This window comes from Leucoraja erinacea, chromosome 23 (assembly GCF_028641065.1).
Source record: "Leucoraja erinacea ecotype New England chromosome 23, Leri_hhj_1, whole genome shotgun sequence".
NCBI classification, from domain to species: Eukaryota; Metazoa; Chordata; class Chondrichthyes; order Rajiformes; family Rajidae; genus Leucoraja; species Leucoraja erinaceus.
The window spans coordinates 10958153-10973750 of record NC_073399.1 but is presented as its reverse complement, the minus strand read 5'-3'; the positions used below and the strand labels follow the sequence as shown (position 1 = coordinate 10973750).

Genomic DNA, 15598 nt, shown 5'->3' with positions numbered 1-15598 from the left:
GTCAACCATTTTTCCCTTCTACTACTTTCCCTTGACTACTTTCTGCTTTTGTTTCTGATTGTCAGCATCTGCAATATTTGGGCTTTCAGAACTGCAGTTGCCCCAAGCTGATAGATCCTACTGAAGACAAAGTGGCACCCGACTAGCGCTTACAAAAAATAAACATTGTGGAAATTCGAACAGTGTTGGGCTGCCTGGTTCAAGTCGAGCAAGAATGCCACATCAGGATGAGATGCGAATGAGACCGATTTAAAAAAATACACAAATTGTGCACTTTCTTTATTGGAGTGTCAAATATGTTGGACTTGCAGCTAAATTCACCGTCAAAGGACGCTTAAAATGCAAAGATAATAAAATATTTCCAGAGCATAATTTCCGAAATGTCAGAATACAGAACATTTCTACTACTTTGAGGTCCTACTCTTTGGCCAGCCGATTATACAGGTACTCAAGTTCTTACAACTTCCACCTATTAAACCAACTTGAGTATATATTTAAAAAAAAAACAACTTATTGCCAAACTCCAGGTTTTAAAAGAGAGACAATTGGGCATTTCTCTGTTTTGCTGAAACTGGTAAACACAAATTAAAGAACTGCACGGTTTAGTTAGTGGCTATTTTCAACAAGTCCCCATTGGTGCCACTTATAGATCATTGGTGAATTTAGGCAGGAATTGGTACAACACTCAGCCAGCTCGGAGCACAGCCAATTGATTCAATCCCTCTTCCAAGTGATTTAATCCCATCGATGGGGCTAGGCAGTTTTTCAACCTCAACACCGATAGCAAAAGTGTAGGAAGGAACTGCAGGTGCTGGTTTACCCCGAAGATAAGACACAGGATGCTGGAGTGACTCGGCGGGACGGGCAGCATCTCTGGAGAGAGAGGGAATGGGGTGGCGTTTCGGGTCGCGACCAATCTGAATTCTTCAGTCCGAAGAAGGGTCTCGACCCGAAACGTTACCCATTCCTTTTCTCCAGAGATGCCGCCTGTCCCGCTGAGTCACCCCAGCATTTTGTGCCTTACCTTTGATAGTAAAAGTGCCAACCTCCAGTCAACTGCCATAGACCAATTTCCTGCCAGGAAACCGAGTCCTGTTTCAAAATGAAGGGCTTTGGGGGAATGCTCCTGAATTGGCCGAATGTGCACGCACGTCACCTCAGCAAGATAACAGTTCATCTTCAGGCCCCAGATTAAAGTGTTTCACAGAAAGACTGTTATGTGACAGACAATTTGCACAGCTCATGTCCACGGAGATGGTCTCTCAGTCTGAAGAAGGGTCTCGACCCGAAACATCACCTAACCCTTTTCTCCAGAGATGCCTAACCCGAAGATAGACACAAATTGCTGGAGTAACTAAGCGGGACAGGCAGCACCTCTGGAGAGAAGGAATGGGCGACGTTTCAGGTCGAGACCCTTCCTTCAGTCCAGAGATGCTGCCTGTCCCGCTGAGTTACTCCAGCCGGAGATAAGACACTAAATGCTGGAGTAACTCAACGGGACGAGCAGCATCGCTGGGGAGGAGGAATGGGTGACGTTTCGGGTCGAGCCCCGACTGCAGTCACATCTAATGCTTCTTCCTAGTTCTTCCATTGGAAATCTGCTTGCTCCAAGTTGCCACTCACGGTTCTGAAATTAGACGAGCGCCATAGAGGGCGGGCATCAGCCAACGCTCTAGTCCACTAATGGGCGGGGGGATGGTCAGCATTCCCTGGAAGTCGGAGCGGACAAGGCCGCACTTACTTCTCTCTCCCAAACACCCAGGAGACGGCGGTGACAGGTTGCTTCCTCCAATCACCGTCTCCACGTGGCCGTCGCTGTGATGTAGAACGCTCGACTCGGCTTCGAACCGGCGACAAAGGAATGGCGATATATTTCCAAATTATGCATAGGCAAAAAAAAGACGAGCATTTTTTAAAAAGCCCCAAAATAATCCAAATATGGATTTGCGGCCAACTAGTAGTTTTGTAGGTACACAAAAATGCTGGAGAAACTCAGCGGGTGCAGCAGCATCTATGGAGCAAAGGAAATAGGTAACGTTTCGGGCCGAAACCCCTCAGCACCCGCTGAGTTTCTCCAGCATATTTGTGTACCTTCGATTTTCCAGCATCTGCAGTTCCTTCTTGAACAACATGTAGTTTTGGAATGTGGTCACTGTACGGATGTACAAAACGCAAGCAGCCAAGAGGCCGTCAGTGACCAGGTGACCTGTTTGCCTCCCAGAGCCAGAGTTGGGCTGGACATCAGAAGTATCTTCACTGCGCTTCCTCAAAACCGCGGCGTTGGAATCTTCACACCCCTCCTGATGCTGAATGGATCTCGTTTGACCGTCTCAACCCAACGGTTGGCATCTCCAAGGCTGCAGCATTCCCCAAGAATGTCAGTCTCACACCTGAAGTGGGAATTTGGACTACTTTCCGACCGTGAGCCAAGGACATCTCTACTGGGAGAGTTCCGTCCGCACAACGTCAGTGGGGCCCGCTGGCGCTCCGTGGTCACGGGACCTTCTGGTTACAGTTGGGGCGGCTTTGGGGACAGGCTGTTCAGCCTAGAGTTCGCAGAGACAGTGAGGATATTGGTCATTGTTCACAGGAGACCATTCGAGAAAGCTTGGTCTCTGCGTGGGACACTGCTCACGGTGGGCCGGCCCGAGGATTGGAGGAGATCCGAGACCACGTTCCACACGGGCTGCTTTCAGTCCGCTACAGTAAACAAGTTGCTTTATCTTCGGATGAGATTCCATCCCAAAGGCCGAGTGAAAGGGAAGGTCGTCAGGGAAGGCCCGAAGCTTCAGGCTTTTGGGGTCACGTCACGAGGGATCAGCCGAGAGACTCCTTCCACCACGGAGATGTTCCAGGTTGCACGTCGACCTGTATACGCCAAGGGGAAAAAAAAAAAACTGTTAAGGATATTTTTTACAGCAGAGATAGATAGATGCTTCATCAGTCTGAACAAGGGTCTCGACCCCCAAATGTCACCCATTCCTTCTCTCCAGAGATGCACTGAGTTACTCCAGCAGTTTGCGTCTACCTTTGATTTAAACCAGCATCTGCAGTTCTTTCCTACACATAGATTATTAATTAGTACGGGTGTCTTGTGTTATAAGGTCATAAGGAATAGGAGTAGAATTAAGCCATTTGGCCATTCAATCATGGCTGATCTAACTCCTAACCCCATTCTCCTGCCTTCTCCCCATAACATCCGACATCCATACTAATCAAGAATCTATCTATCTCTGCCTTAGAAATATCCACTGACTTGGCCTCCACAGCCTCCTGTGGCAAAGAACTCCACAGATTCACCACCCTCTGACTAAAGAAATTCCTCCTCATCTCGTTCCTAAAAGAACGTCCTTTAATTCATGAATCAGTTCATGATAGTTGAAACATCCTCTCCACATCCACTCTATGGGGAGAGGGCAGGAGAATGGGGTCAGGAGGGAGAGATAGATCAGCCACAATTGAATGGCGGAATGGACTTGATGGACCAAATAGCCCAGTTCTGCTACTATCACTTCTGAAGTCTAATCGGAATAAAGCAGTTTGCCAAATCAGCATGCATTCCCTACGCACCTTCTCGGTCCATCAGACTGCGACTGAAACCAGTTTCCCCCACACCCACTCCACCTGTAACCTTCAGCCGGGCTGGATGGTCCTTTGCTGTCATGCATGCACCAGATGGTCCTTTGCTGTCATGCATGCACCAGATGGTCCTTTGCCGTCATGCATGCACAGTGCAGTCATATTCTTTTGCATAAAACCACATTTTGCCGCCATTTACAAAGAAAAAGACAATTGTAAAAGGACCAGACAGCAGTGACATTACTGCCAATGGCAGCCTAAGGTGGGGGAGGGAGACAAACATAACTCTGTCTCTTTTAACCATTTAACTGTGTTTATCGGTGTTTAACTGTGAAGGTGACACAGTGGCACAGAGGTAGAGTCGCTGCCTCACAGCGCCAGAGACCCGGGCTCGATCCTGACCACGGGTGCTGTCTGTATGGAGTTTGCACGTTCTCCCCGTGTCCCTGTCTTAAAGACCCAGGGCTTAAAGATAAGAGGCAGCAAAGCTCAGAGGGTGGTGTGTGCCTGGAATGCGTTGCCAGGGGTGACGGTGGAGGTAGATGCTACAGTGGCGTTTAAGAGACTTTTAGACAGTCAAATGGGTATGGAGGCCATGGAGGGATATGGGTAATATGCAGGCAGACCTTAGTTTAGAGATACACCGCGGAAACAGGCCCTTCGGCCCACCAAGTCCGTGCCGACCAGCAATCCCCACACACTAAAGCTATCCTATACACTACTCAAAATAGTGTTTGCGCTTAAAAATAAAAGGGACACAGCTCACAGAACGGGGAAAGGCAGGCAAGGGCGCAAGGCATTGCCTGATGCAAAGTAACCAAGTTTCAGCTGTTTATTGTCATGTGTACTGAGTTACAGCGGAAAGCTTTTGTTGCGTGCTAAGCAGTCAGCAGAAAGGCAACACATGATTACAATCACGCCATTCCCAGGGTACATGATAGAATAACATTTAGTGCAAGGTAAAGCCAGTAAATTCCGATCAAAGATAATCTGAGGGTCACCAATGAGGTAGATAGTAATTCAAGACTGCTCTAGTTGTGAAAGGATAGTTCAGTTGTCTGATAACAGCTGGGAAGAAACTGCCCCTGAATCTGGAGGTATGCATTTCCACACTTCTATACCTTTTGCCCGATGAGGGGGGTGAGAAAAGGGAGAGGCCAGGGTGCGACCTGTCCTTGATCATGTTGCCGGCCTTGCCGAGGTAGCGCGATGTGTGGATGGAGTCAATGGAACGGAGATTGGTTTGTGTGATAGGCTGGGCTGGGCTGCGTTTTTGTGTTTGAAGTACGGAGCGCGCGGGAAGCACCTTCCAGGTAGTTCAGACATTCCCGGAAATCACACACGCAGACACTCACACACAGGAGGGCCTAGCGTGGGGGGACCGACGTGAGGGAGGGGGAGAGGGGGACAACAAAGGCTGACCTGGCATGGGATACTTTGTAACTATCAGCGCCCTTTAGGTGGTGACTCTTTGCATACACTGGGCATGCAAAACAAAGAATACCACTGTGATTTCACGCGTGCAATAAATAAATAGATCGCTCACCCACACGTACGTTTGTTAGTGGTCTCCCTCGCGGACGCCGGCTTTAAAATGGCTGCCCACTGCCGCCCTCTGGCTGGGCCGTCCGCCGGCTCTCGGCTGTAAAGGCATCTTCAGCGCGGAGCGTGGACGCGTTACTGGAGAACGCAGACTGGTTGATGGTGACCCGTGGGATGTAGTGGTCGTAGGGATTTTCCAACGGCTTGGAGAACAAGAGAAATAGTCATTAGAGCGGTCGATCGCAAAGACGTGCACACGCTAAGCTACAAGATTCTAAACTAAACCCTGTTCCTCACCCTCTGCAGATGCCGCCTGACCTGGTGAGTATTTCCAGCATTTCATTTTAAATTCCTCAAATTTGCAGTTTTTGCCATTTTGAAATAAATATCTGTACCAGTAAAGCCATGGTGACACTTTAATAGCAAGGACATCATCAAAACTAACTAGAGAATATCTATTTAAATAACAGCACTATGTAAATTCACTACGCATATATATTAGCAGTCATGACTTCAATTTATCAGACCGTGGTCTATTGAAATACACCTGTCTAAATGTTTCTTAAACGTTGCGATCGTACCTGCTTCCACTACCTCCTGTGGTAGTTTGTGCCATACAACCAAAAAGTTGAAGTGTGTGGAAAAAGTTACCCCTCAGATTCTTCCCTCCCCCCCCCCCCCCCCCCCCCACCTGAAACCATGTCCTCTGGTTTCGTCCCCTACTCTGGGGTAAGAGTCTCAGTGCATCAACCCGATCTATCCCGCTCATGATTTCGTACAATATCGATCAATTTGGGGTTAGGTGCAGTCATTATTGTTATAGTGCCAGGTGCAGCAATACGCTTTGATTTGCACCATGTCCACACATATCAGATGTACCTTACACGGACGCAATCAGTTCAAACTCGGGTGCAATAGATTGAGCAAATGGGAAGTCAATGCATCAACCGCAGCAGAGCAGGCCACTCGGCCCATCTCCTGTGAACAGCTGCAGAGTTTCGTTTAGAGATACAGTGTGAAAACAGGCCCTTCGGCCCAACTTGCCCACACTGACCAACGCTCCCCAGCTAGATGCCCAACATCTCCCAGGTCCACCGACTCCATGCCGGCCAGCGATCCCCGCACACTAACACCATCCTACACATTATACTGCACGACAATTTACAATTTTACCAAAGCCAATTAACCTACAAACCTGCACCTCTTTGGAGTGTGGGAGGTAGCCGGAGCACCCGGAGAAAACCCACGCAGGTCACGGGGAGGATGTACAAACTCCGTACAGGCAGCACCCGTAGCCGAGATGGAACCCGGGTCTCTGACGGTGCAAGGCAGCAGCAGCAGCAATCCCGCTGCGCCACCGTGTCACAGAGGGAGGGAGGGAGGGAGGGAGGGAGGGAGGGAACAGCACAAACAGGCCTGCCAAAGCGTCGCTGAATGAAAAATCGCCTGCTTGCAGGAATTGGCCATCGGATGTGAATGAAATCTTGGGGAGAGTATACACTTTGCATTCACAGTTCTCTCTTTGTTACCGGCCTGCAGCTTTTGGCAAGAGCCATTGAAAGGGTGAAGGGCACACAAGCAAAGAGAGAGAGAGCACTTATAGTCAGGAAAAATAAAACTGGCAGCCTTCATCAAATCCGGTCATCTTTTCAATTTGACCAGGGCTTATCGGATTCTCCATCGCTGCAGAAAATAGGCTGTGGTGTTGGTCAGGTTTATTACAGCATATGCCTGTGGCCTAGAACTGGCCAGGGCTGGCCTGGCACAAAAGGTTGCACTGTTTCTGATTGCATGCTTTTCCCAATCACACTGTTAAGACAGCTGTCCGTGAAGGGCTACAGTAATTCACAAATTCATAAGTGATAGGAACAGAATTAGGCCACTCGGAGCCAACGTAACATTTGTAAATTGTCCCAATCCATGTTCTGCAGAGATGCTGCCTGACCCACCGAGTTACTCCAGCCCTTTGTGTCTTTTGTAATCCAGCATCTACAGTTCCTTGTGCCTCTTGTCTACATCTGACTCCATCTGTCACTTTCCAAACACCACAATAACAATCATCCCCACCTTCCACAAACCCAATGGCGCAGGGGTAGAGTTGCTGCCTCACCGTGCCAGAGACCCGTGTTCAACCACGACGGTGGCGAGGCAGTAACTCTACTGCTGCGCCACCGTGCCGACCCTTGTTCCCAAATCAAACAATCAGCACAGAAAATGAAAATGGAAATTGCTGAGCAATGCGTTCCGCGATGGGTTTACGGGATGTCCTGTGGTCCACGGCCTCCTCGGATCCACAGTCGGCGCTGTGCCAGAGCCAACCTCAGCGGCAGGCCCAAAAACCACCCCGTCACGGCGAAAGCCAAGCTCGTGTCTGAAGAAAACCTTTGTGAAAGGTGCGCAAACAAACATCTCTGGTCCGAGCAACCGAAGGAGAAACTCCCACAAAACCAGAACAATGGCTTCACTGTCCTGTCACGGAAGGATGGTTCAGGCGCTGCTGACTTCCCCGTTCCCTCAAAGTGAACTTCAGGCCAAAAATGGGCCGCAGTTTAAAAGATCTCAATGCTTAAGGCAGATGAATAGCTGAGGACACAAGTACGGTGACAAATTATAGGCCCCGGGAGGGCAGCCTTAGTGGGACAGCTGCCTCACAGCGCCCGAGACCTGGGTTCAATCCTAACCTCGGGTGCTGTCTGTGTGTGTCTGCGTCTGTGTGTGCATGTGTGTGTGCATGTGCTTGTGCACACGCTCCCCGTGACTGCGTGGGTTTCCGCTGATTTCCTCCCACATCCAAAGACGTGCGGGTTTGTAGGTTAATTGGCCTGCTGTACGATCACCCCTGGTGTGCAGGGGAGCAGATGAGACAGTGGGATAACATAGAACAGGTGACCGATGGTCGACATGGATTCAGTGGGCCGAAGGGCCTGTTTCCGTGCAGTATCTCTAGCCTGAACTAAACTAAATGGAATCGGTGCAACAATGCATCTTTGGGATGATTAAATATCATTGCAATTCCCACACGCACCGTGTCAAAATTTAATAACATACACACACACACACACAGAGTTGCTACCTTACAGCGCCAGAGACCCGGGTTCCATCCTGACCACGGGTGCTGTCTGTACGGACTTTGTACGTCCTGCCCGTGACACGGGTGCTCCGGTTTCCTCCCATACTCCAAACACGTGCGGGTTTGTGGGCTAATTAGCTTCAGTAAAAGTGTAAATTGTCCCCAGTGTGTGTAGGATAGTGTTAGTGTGCGGGGTGATCGCTGGTCATCGCGGACTGGGTGGGCCCACGGGACAGCCTCCGCGCTGCACCTCTGAACTCAACAAACACTGAAGCAAAAGGTATGTGACCTGAGACACCCTGAACACACTGGTGCGTGGTGGAACGGCCCCAATGGTGGGCGCCCGCCAATGAAGATAAAGAAGGGAGGGAGACATTCCTGAGACATTAATGAAAACATTCTCACAAACCGAGGGGAACGGTACAGCTCACCACCAAAGATTTCACAGACCACACCCTTGAACTCGGCTCCCACCCTCCCACTGAAGCAGATAAAGACAGAATGCATGTAATAAAAAGGAGCTGCAGGTGTCGGCTTGTGCCAAAGATAAAGACACCGAGTGCTGGAATAACTCAGCGGCTCAGGCAGCATCTCCGGAGAAGGGTCCCCATCCGAAAAGTCACCCCATTCCTTCTCTCCAGAGATGCTGCCCGTCCCGCTGAGCTACTCCAGCATTTCGTTGCCATATCTGGAAAACATGGATAGGTGACGTTTCAGGCCTCCAACTGGGATCAATTTCCCTTAAATCTTGCTAGCCCTTCTGCTGTTTTAGGTTGGGTTTTTTTTCTTTTAGATTTACAGCATGGAGAGGGGCCATTCGGCCCACTGGGTCCGTGCCGACCATCGGTCACCCGTTCACACTAGTTCTATGTTATCCCACTTTCACATCCACTCCCTACACACTAGGGGGCAATTTCATTCATTCATCATTGTTGTAAACATTAGCGACGCAGTGGTTCTGGCATCCAACGGGAATGGTGACGGACGCACCACACATCTCTGTCGCTGGAAGTATAGGATTTTGGTGTGTGTGTTTTATCATCATTCCTTACAATGCCGTGTATGGCATTGATCGCAACTTCTACGGAAGTGTGGATGGCCGTTGGCTCGCTAGAAGCTCATCCGCCCTTTGACAGGTCCTACTGGGGGTCCACAGCCCCCTCCTCACCTGGAAAACCAGGTGGGGGAGACGGTTTAGTCGCCGACTATCCAACTACAATTTACAGAGGCCAATTAACCTACAAACCTTCTCATATCTCCGTATCTCACACTTTTTGTCTTTTCATCTCTAGCCATTGTCCAACCATTTGCCAATTTAACCCCCCCCCCCCACCCAGCTCTATCCACCTATCACTTGCTGGGCTTTGATTCCCCCCCCCCCCCCCCCCCCCCCCCCCCCCCCCCCCCCCATCTCTTCCATCTTTCTCTCTGCCCCCCCCCCCCCCCCCCGTCCAACCCAAAACGCCACCTATCCCTTATCCATGTTCTCCAGAGATGCTGCCTGACCCGCTGAGTTACTCCAGCACTTTTGCCTCTCTTTTTGTAAAACAGCGCCTGCAGTTCCCCACGCCTACTTTTTACGCAATTTGTAAAAATAAATGCCAACAGCTCCGAGCAGGACTCCCACCGCAGTGAATGGTCTCTGACTCATTGCCTAATGATTAACTTAGTAACAATTGGGTTTGCATGTCACTTCAATTCAAGGAAGGACAATCAGTAACGAATTCAAACATGACCTTATAAAAATTACGCATGGCTCACATTGACCAAACCATTCCTCTTTAATCATTTGCGGTGTTACGAAACGCTAGGTTGCATTCCATTGCATTCCGGTCGCACCAAACCTTACAATTGACCACAAAATTGTTACGATAACTTACGCCGGATTTGTTCATCAACGCCATCTCGGTCGGTTGGTAAACGCTGTTACGGAGCTGCCCGTTGTAACCAGCATAGCCGCTGTACGGAGACTTGGGCTTGTTCGCTGAGAAAGTAAAGATAAAATTAATTACTATCATAAGGGCGAAAGGGATAGGAGCAGAATTAGGCCATTTGGCCCATCAAGCCTACTCCACCATTCAATCACGGCCGATCTATCTCTCCCTCCTAACCCCAATTCCCCAGTCTTCTCCCCATAACCCCCGACAACCATACTAATCAATAATCTAACTATCTCTGCCTTAAACATATCCATTGACTTGGCCTCCACAGCCTTTTGTGGCAAAGAATTCCACAGATTCACCACCCTCCGACTAAAGAAATTCCTCCTCGTCTCCTTCTTAATGGAACGTCCGTTAGTACTGGGGTGGACCTCTAATCCTAACTTCTCTCACTAAGTGGAATCATCTTCTCCACATCCACTCTATCCAAGCCTTTCACTATTTTGTACGTTTCAATGAGGTCCCCCTCAGCCTTCTAAACTCCAGCGAGTGCAGGCCCAGTGCCGTCAAACTCTATCCCTTGCTTTCCCACTCTCTCCGCCCCTCCCCCATTCTAGTTCTCCAACTAGTTTCACTGTGGAATTCTCTGCCAGAAGGCAGTGGAGGCCAATTCACTGGATGTTTTCAATAGAGTTAGATTCAGTTCTTAGGGCTAACTGAATCAAGGGGTATGGGGGAAAAAGCAGGAACAGGGTTCTGAATTTAGATGATCAGCCATGATCATATTGAATGGCGGTGCTGGCTCAAAGGGCCAAATGGCCTACTCCTGCACCTATTTTTCCATGGTTCTATGTCCTCCTGATTAAATGTTATCGATTGTCTGCCTCGTTATCACCTTCCCCTCCGTTAACAATGATCCATTCGACATTATCCTTGATCTTCATCCCTTTGATCTCTCGTTCTCACACCATACCCTTCCATATCTCCCTCTCCCCCGACTCCCGGTCTGAACCCAAAATGTTACCCATTCCTTCAATCCCGAGATGCCACCCGTCCCGCTGAGTTACTCCAGCATTATACGTCTGTCTGTGGTTGTAAACCAACATTTGCAATACCTTCCCACACAAAAAATAAATCAGCTTCATTTTCAAACTCACAGGGCTCTTGGCTAAAACGTCACTAGAGTAATTTAACCTCACAACCTCAAGCTTTCAAAAGTTTAATTCCAGATGTGTGCTAAATTTGGCTTGGGGGGGGGGGCGAGGTGCAGAGGTGATGGGGAAATTGGCCTCTGTGCTTGAGAGAGAGAAGACTTTGCTGGCTTTGTGCTCCAGGTCAGTTTAAAGTCACAACGCTGAAACAGGCCATCGACCCGCCAATTCCGCGCCGAACCTCACACACCAACACTATCCTACACACACTAGGGACAATTTATTGGTATACCAAGCCAACAAACCTACAAAACCTGTACGCCTTTGGAGTGAGGGAGGAAAACGGAGTTCCCGGAATAAAAACTAACGAGGGTCACGGTGAGAACGTACAAACACCATACAGACAGCACCCATAGTCAGCATCAAACCCGTGTCTCTGGGGCTGTGAGGCAGCAACTCTACCGCTGTGTCACCACGCTGCTCTGATAACTAGCCGTTAATCTTGCTGGAGATTAAAACCAAGAAGAAAAAACCCTGCAGATGTTGGAAATTGTAATGAAAAAATTGCTGGGAAAAGTCAGCAGGTTGGCAGCATCTGCGGAAGGGGAAACTGTTTGGGGTCGGAGGCCTGGATTAAACACATTCTGCCCTCCTCTCTTCATTAAGACAACATGCCCATTCCTGGTATCTCCTTCCAATTCCTTAAGTACACAATGCTCCTGATAATGGTTTGACCGATGCCCTCTGTAACTGAATCAAATTCATTCTTTGAATTCTGTAGGTCAAGGGTTCCTGGAAGCCTGAAAACTGTAACGTCCAGGTTCAGGAACAGCTTCTTCCCTACACCCACCAGGCTATTAAAACATAACAACCTCCAAATTATATAGACATGCGGACATTATTTTTCACTTTACACTACCATTGCCTATTTATTTGTCTATTTTAAAATATCTATGGAAAAATGTTCCATATTTTGGCGGAACCAGGGGTCACAATTTAAGGATAAGGGGTCGGCCATTTGGGACTGAGCCAAGGATAAACTTTTTCACCCAGTGAGTTGTGAATCTGTAGAATTCTCTGCCACAGAAGGCAGTGGAGGCCAATTCACTGGATGTTTTCAAGAGAGAGTTAGATAGAGCTCTTAAGGCAGATGGAATCAAGGGATGTGGGGAGAAAGCAGGAACAGGGGTACAGATTTTAGATGATCAGCCATGATCATATGGAATGGTGCTGCTGGCTCAAAGGGCCGAATGGCCTACTCCTGCACCTATTTTCTACGTTTCTAACATATTGGCATCGTCGGCTCGTGTTCAAAATAGCCTGAACGGAAATGAGCTGACCTGCGTTGGGTTCATCCATGGAGAAGGCTTTATTCTCGATGTACATGTGGTGAGCTTGCTGCTCTTTTAAGATGGTCTCGTAGCCCACCCCTCTGGTGGGGTAGACCTCCTCAACGTAGTTCTGCTCCATGCTGGCCTTGGTCAGGTGGCAGATCTCGGGGATGGTGTAAAGGAAGACAAAGACCCAGGCGTTGGCAACAAGGGCGATGGAGAGGGTCGGGTCGTTCCAGCGTCCGTTCCCCACCCGGCCATTCCCGTAGACGTACATCACAATCCAGGCTATCCAAATGGCAACGGAGAAGCAGATGGTGACGAGTATAAACACCCCGTGTTTCTTCCAGTGTTTAAAATGGCCGCACTGAGAGGCCACCGCAGAGACCAACGTGGCCACAATGAGGAACATGATGTAAATCAAAGCCATGACAAAGTCCATCTCGGCCACGTTGCAAGGATCGCCCGGCGTGGTGGAATGGGTGCCGTTGTTTCGTACCACGGTGATTATGAGCCACTCGGTATTAATGATCACTTCGACCAGGGAGAGGCCAAGGGCCAAGAGGAAGATGTAGCCGGCTTTGGGGCCGTTGTTTTTGCGCACCAGGTAGTTGAGCCGGAGAGAGTGCGCCAACAGGCAGGAGAAGCAGATGGCGAAGAGCACCCCAAAGAGGAAGCGCCTGGAGGCGCAGGTGGCAAAGTCCTCGCCCACGATGAAGTCGAAAACCAGGCAAAAGAGGCCGAAGGTGCCGAAGATGAAGAGGAGCTGGACGGCCAGGGCGCTCTTCTTCTTGCCGTCCTGAACGAAGGGGACGCTGGCCAGCAGGACCAGCAGCAGCACGAAGCAGCTGAGGATGCCCGCGCTGGCCACCGCCTGCAGCACGATGCCCCACACGCTGGACAGGTCGCACAGGTTGAAGTAGAGCGAGTCCAGGTCGGCCCCGCACCCACCAGGGGGCGCCACCGCGGCCAACACGGGCAACACGGCCACCGCCAGGAGCCACCGCCAAGGGCCGGCCATCTTCCTCCAACGTGGGCGTATCGAGCAGAGAACAACGCTGGTGCCTGGGGAAGGGCAGGGAAGAGAGCAGAGCAGAGCACACAGGGGTTATCAAATTACTTTGCAGTCAGTCTTTGGAACATTATTGATTTAGCTCTAAAGCAGTACAAAACTAAAATGGATATCCATGTTCGAAGCCACTATGAGCAATGTGAAATTAAGACCTTAGAGAGATTTACTTTCTTTTAGACTTTAGAGATGCAGCGCCGAAAGAAGGCCCTTCGGCCCATCGGGTCCATGCCGACCAGCTATCACCCCGTACACTAGCACTATCCTACACACACACACACACACACACTGGGGATATTTTACAATATACAAAGGCCCATTAGCCTACAAACCCGCACATCTTTAGGACCGGGAGCACCTGGAGGAAATCCGCGCAGGTCACAGGGAGAGTGTGCAAACTCCACACAGACAGAGCCCGTAGTCCGGGATCGAACCTGGGTCCCTGATGCTGTGAGGCAGCAACCCCACTGCCGCGCCGTCCTTCAAAACATTCTTCATGCTAAAACAATTAATTTCACCATCAAGATAATTTTGCCATTATTTTTCTAAAATACAGTAATTTGCCAGGTTCAGTTCCTTTTTAAAAAAGTGCACTTGCCAAGAGCTGTTGCATGCAAGCAGTTTGAACAAACATGTGAACCCAATTAAGTGATTACATAAGGAAGGCTGCCAGCCTATAAAAAAAAACGTTGTTATTCCCCTGACATATTACTCCCAAACAGTGCCTTCCTGCCAACTTCCCAGGGAGTCATGTTTAAAATAAAGAGAGAGCAAGGTTTGTGTAGGAACCTCTATTTTTAACAAAAAAAATGTTGTGCAGCAGTAGAGTCGCTGCCTTAAAGCCCTGTCCCACGGTACGAGTTCATTCCAAGAGCTCTCCCGAGTTTGCTCTGATCGGAGATTTACGGTAACGGCCACTCGTCGGTACTCGGGGCTCTCGTGGACGTTTTTCAATGTGTTGAAAAATCTTCACGAGTCTTCCCGTGCTTACTTGCCATTAGTGAGTCTCCCCGAGTACCTGCCGTTAGCGTAACGCGCCGCTAAGAGACGCCCCCGAGCTCCGATGTACCCGTTACGTTCATTCTCCGTGCTTACCACAAGTTTGATTTATTTTTTTTAAACTCGGGAGAGCTCTTGGAAGGAACTCGTACCATGGGACAGGACAATTACAGAGCTTGCAGCGCCAGAGACCCGGGTTCGATCCCGACTGTGGGTGCTGTCTGTCCAGAGTTTGTACCCTCTCCCCGTGACCACATGGGTTTTCTCCGAGATCTTCGGTATCTTCCCACAGCCCAAAGACATACAGGTATGTAGGTAAATTGGCTTGGTGTAAGTGTAAATTGTCCCTAGTGTGTGTAGGATAGTGTTAATGTGCGGGGATCGCTGGTCGGTGCGGACTCGGTGTGCCGAAGGGCTCGTTTCCGCGCTGTATCTCTAAAACTAAAACATAAAATGTATCAATTATTTAAAATAACATGTAGAATACAAAAAATACAAACAAACCCACCACGTTACAAAGCACATCAAATATTCTTAAAAACGGTATATTAGACAACTATTTCAACAACCTTGTTAAGGATACATTCATAAGGGATAGGAGAAAAATTAGGCCATTCAGCCCATCAAGTCTGCAATTCAATCATGGCCGATCTATCTCTCCCTCCTAACACCATTCTCTTCCCTTCTCCCCATAACTTCAGGCACCCGTACAAATCAAGAATCTATCTATCTATGCCTAAAAAATATCCACTGACTTGGCCTCCACAGCCTCCTGCGGCAAATAATTCCACAGATTCACCACCCTCTGACTAAATAAATGTCTCCTCTGTTAATTCTGATACTCTACCACTGTGCTGCCCCCTGTGGGTAGAGTATCAGAATTAACACTTCAGGTTGTAGCCCCTTCATCAGAATGGAGAATGTTTTGATGAACGACCTTCCACCTCAAATACCAACTGTTTCTCTATCCAACACTA

At 49.1% G+C, this 15598-nt stretch overlaps 1 protein-coding gene across 2 annotated transcripts; it reads right to left on the bottom strand.

Annotated features, from left to right (window-relative positions):
- Positions 1-243: 243 nt before the first annotated feature.
- Positions 244-14642, bottom strand: gprc5c (G protein-coupled receptor, class C, group 5, member C). 2 transcript variants are annotated; one of them, XM_055653857.1, is made up of 4 exons: positions 12563-14642; positions 10072-10175; positions 5126-5324; positions 244-2868 (listed from the first exon to the last, which is right to left on the bottom strand). In XM_055653857.1, the coding sequence occupies exons 1-3, from the start codon at positions 13572-13574 to the stop codon at positions 5169-5171; spliced, it is 1272 nt and encodes a 423-aa protein (XP_055509832.1). In that variant the 5' UTR covers positions 13575-14642; the 3' UTR covers positions 244-2868; positions 5126-5168. The 2 variants fall into 2 exon arrangements, with proteins under 2 accessions (XP_055509832.1, XP_055509831.1); XM_055653856.1 differs by having other exon boundaries at positions 5136-5324; positions 12563-14639.
- Positions 14643-15598: the final 956 nt, after the last annotated feature.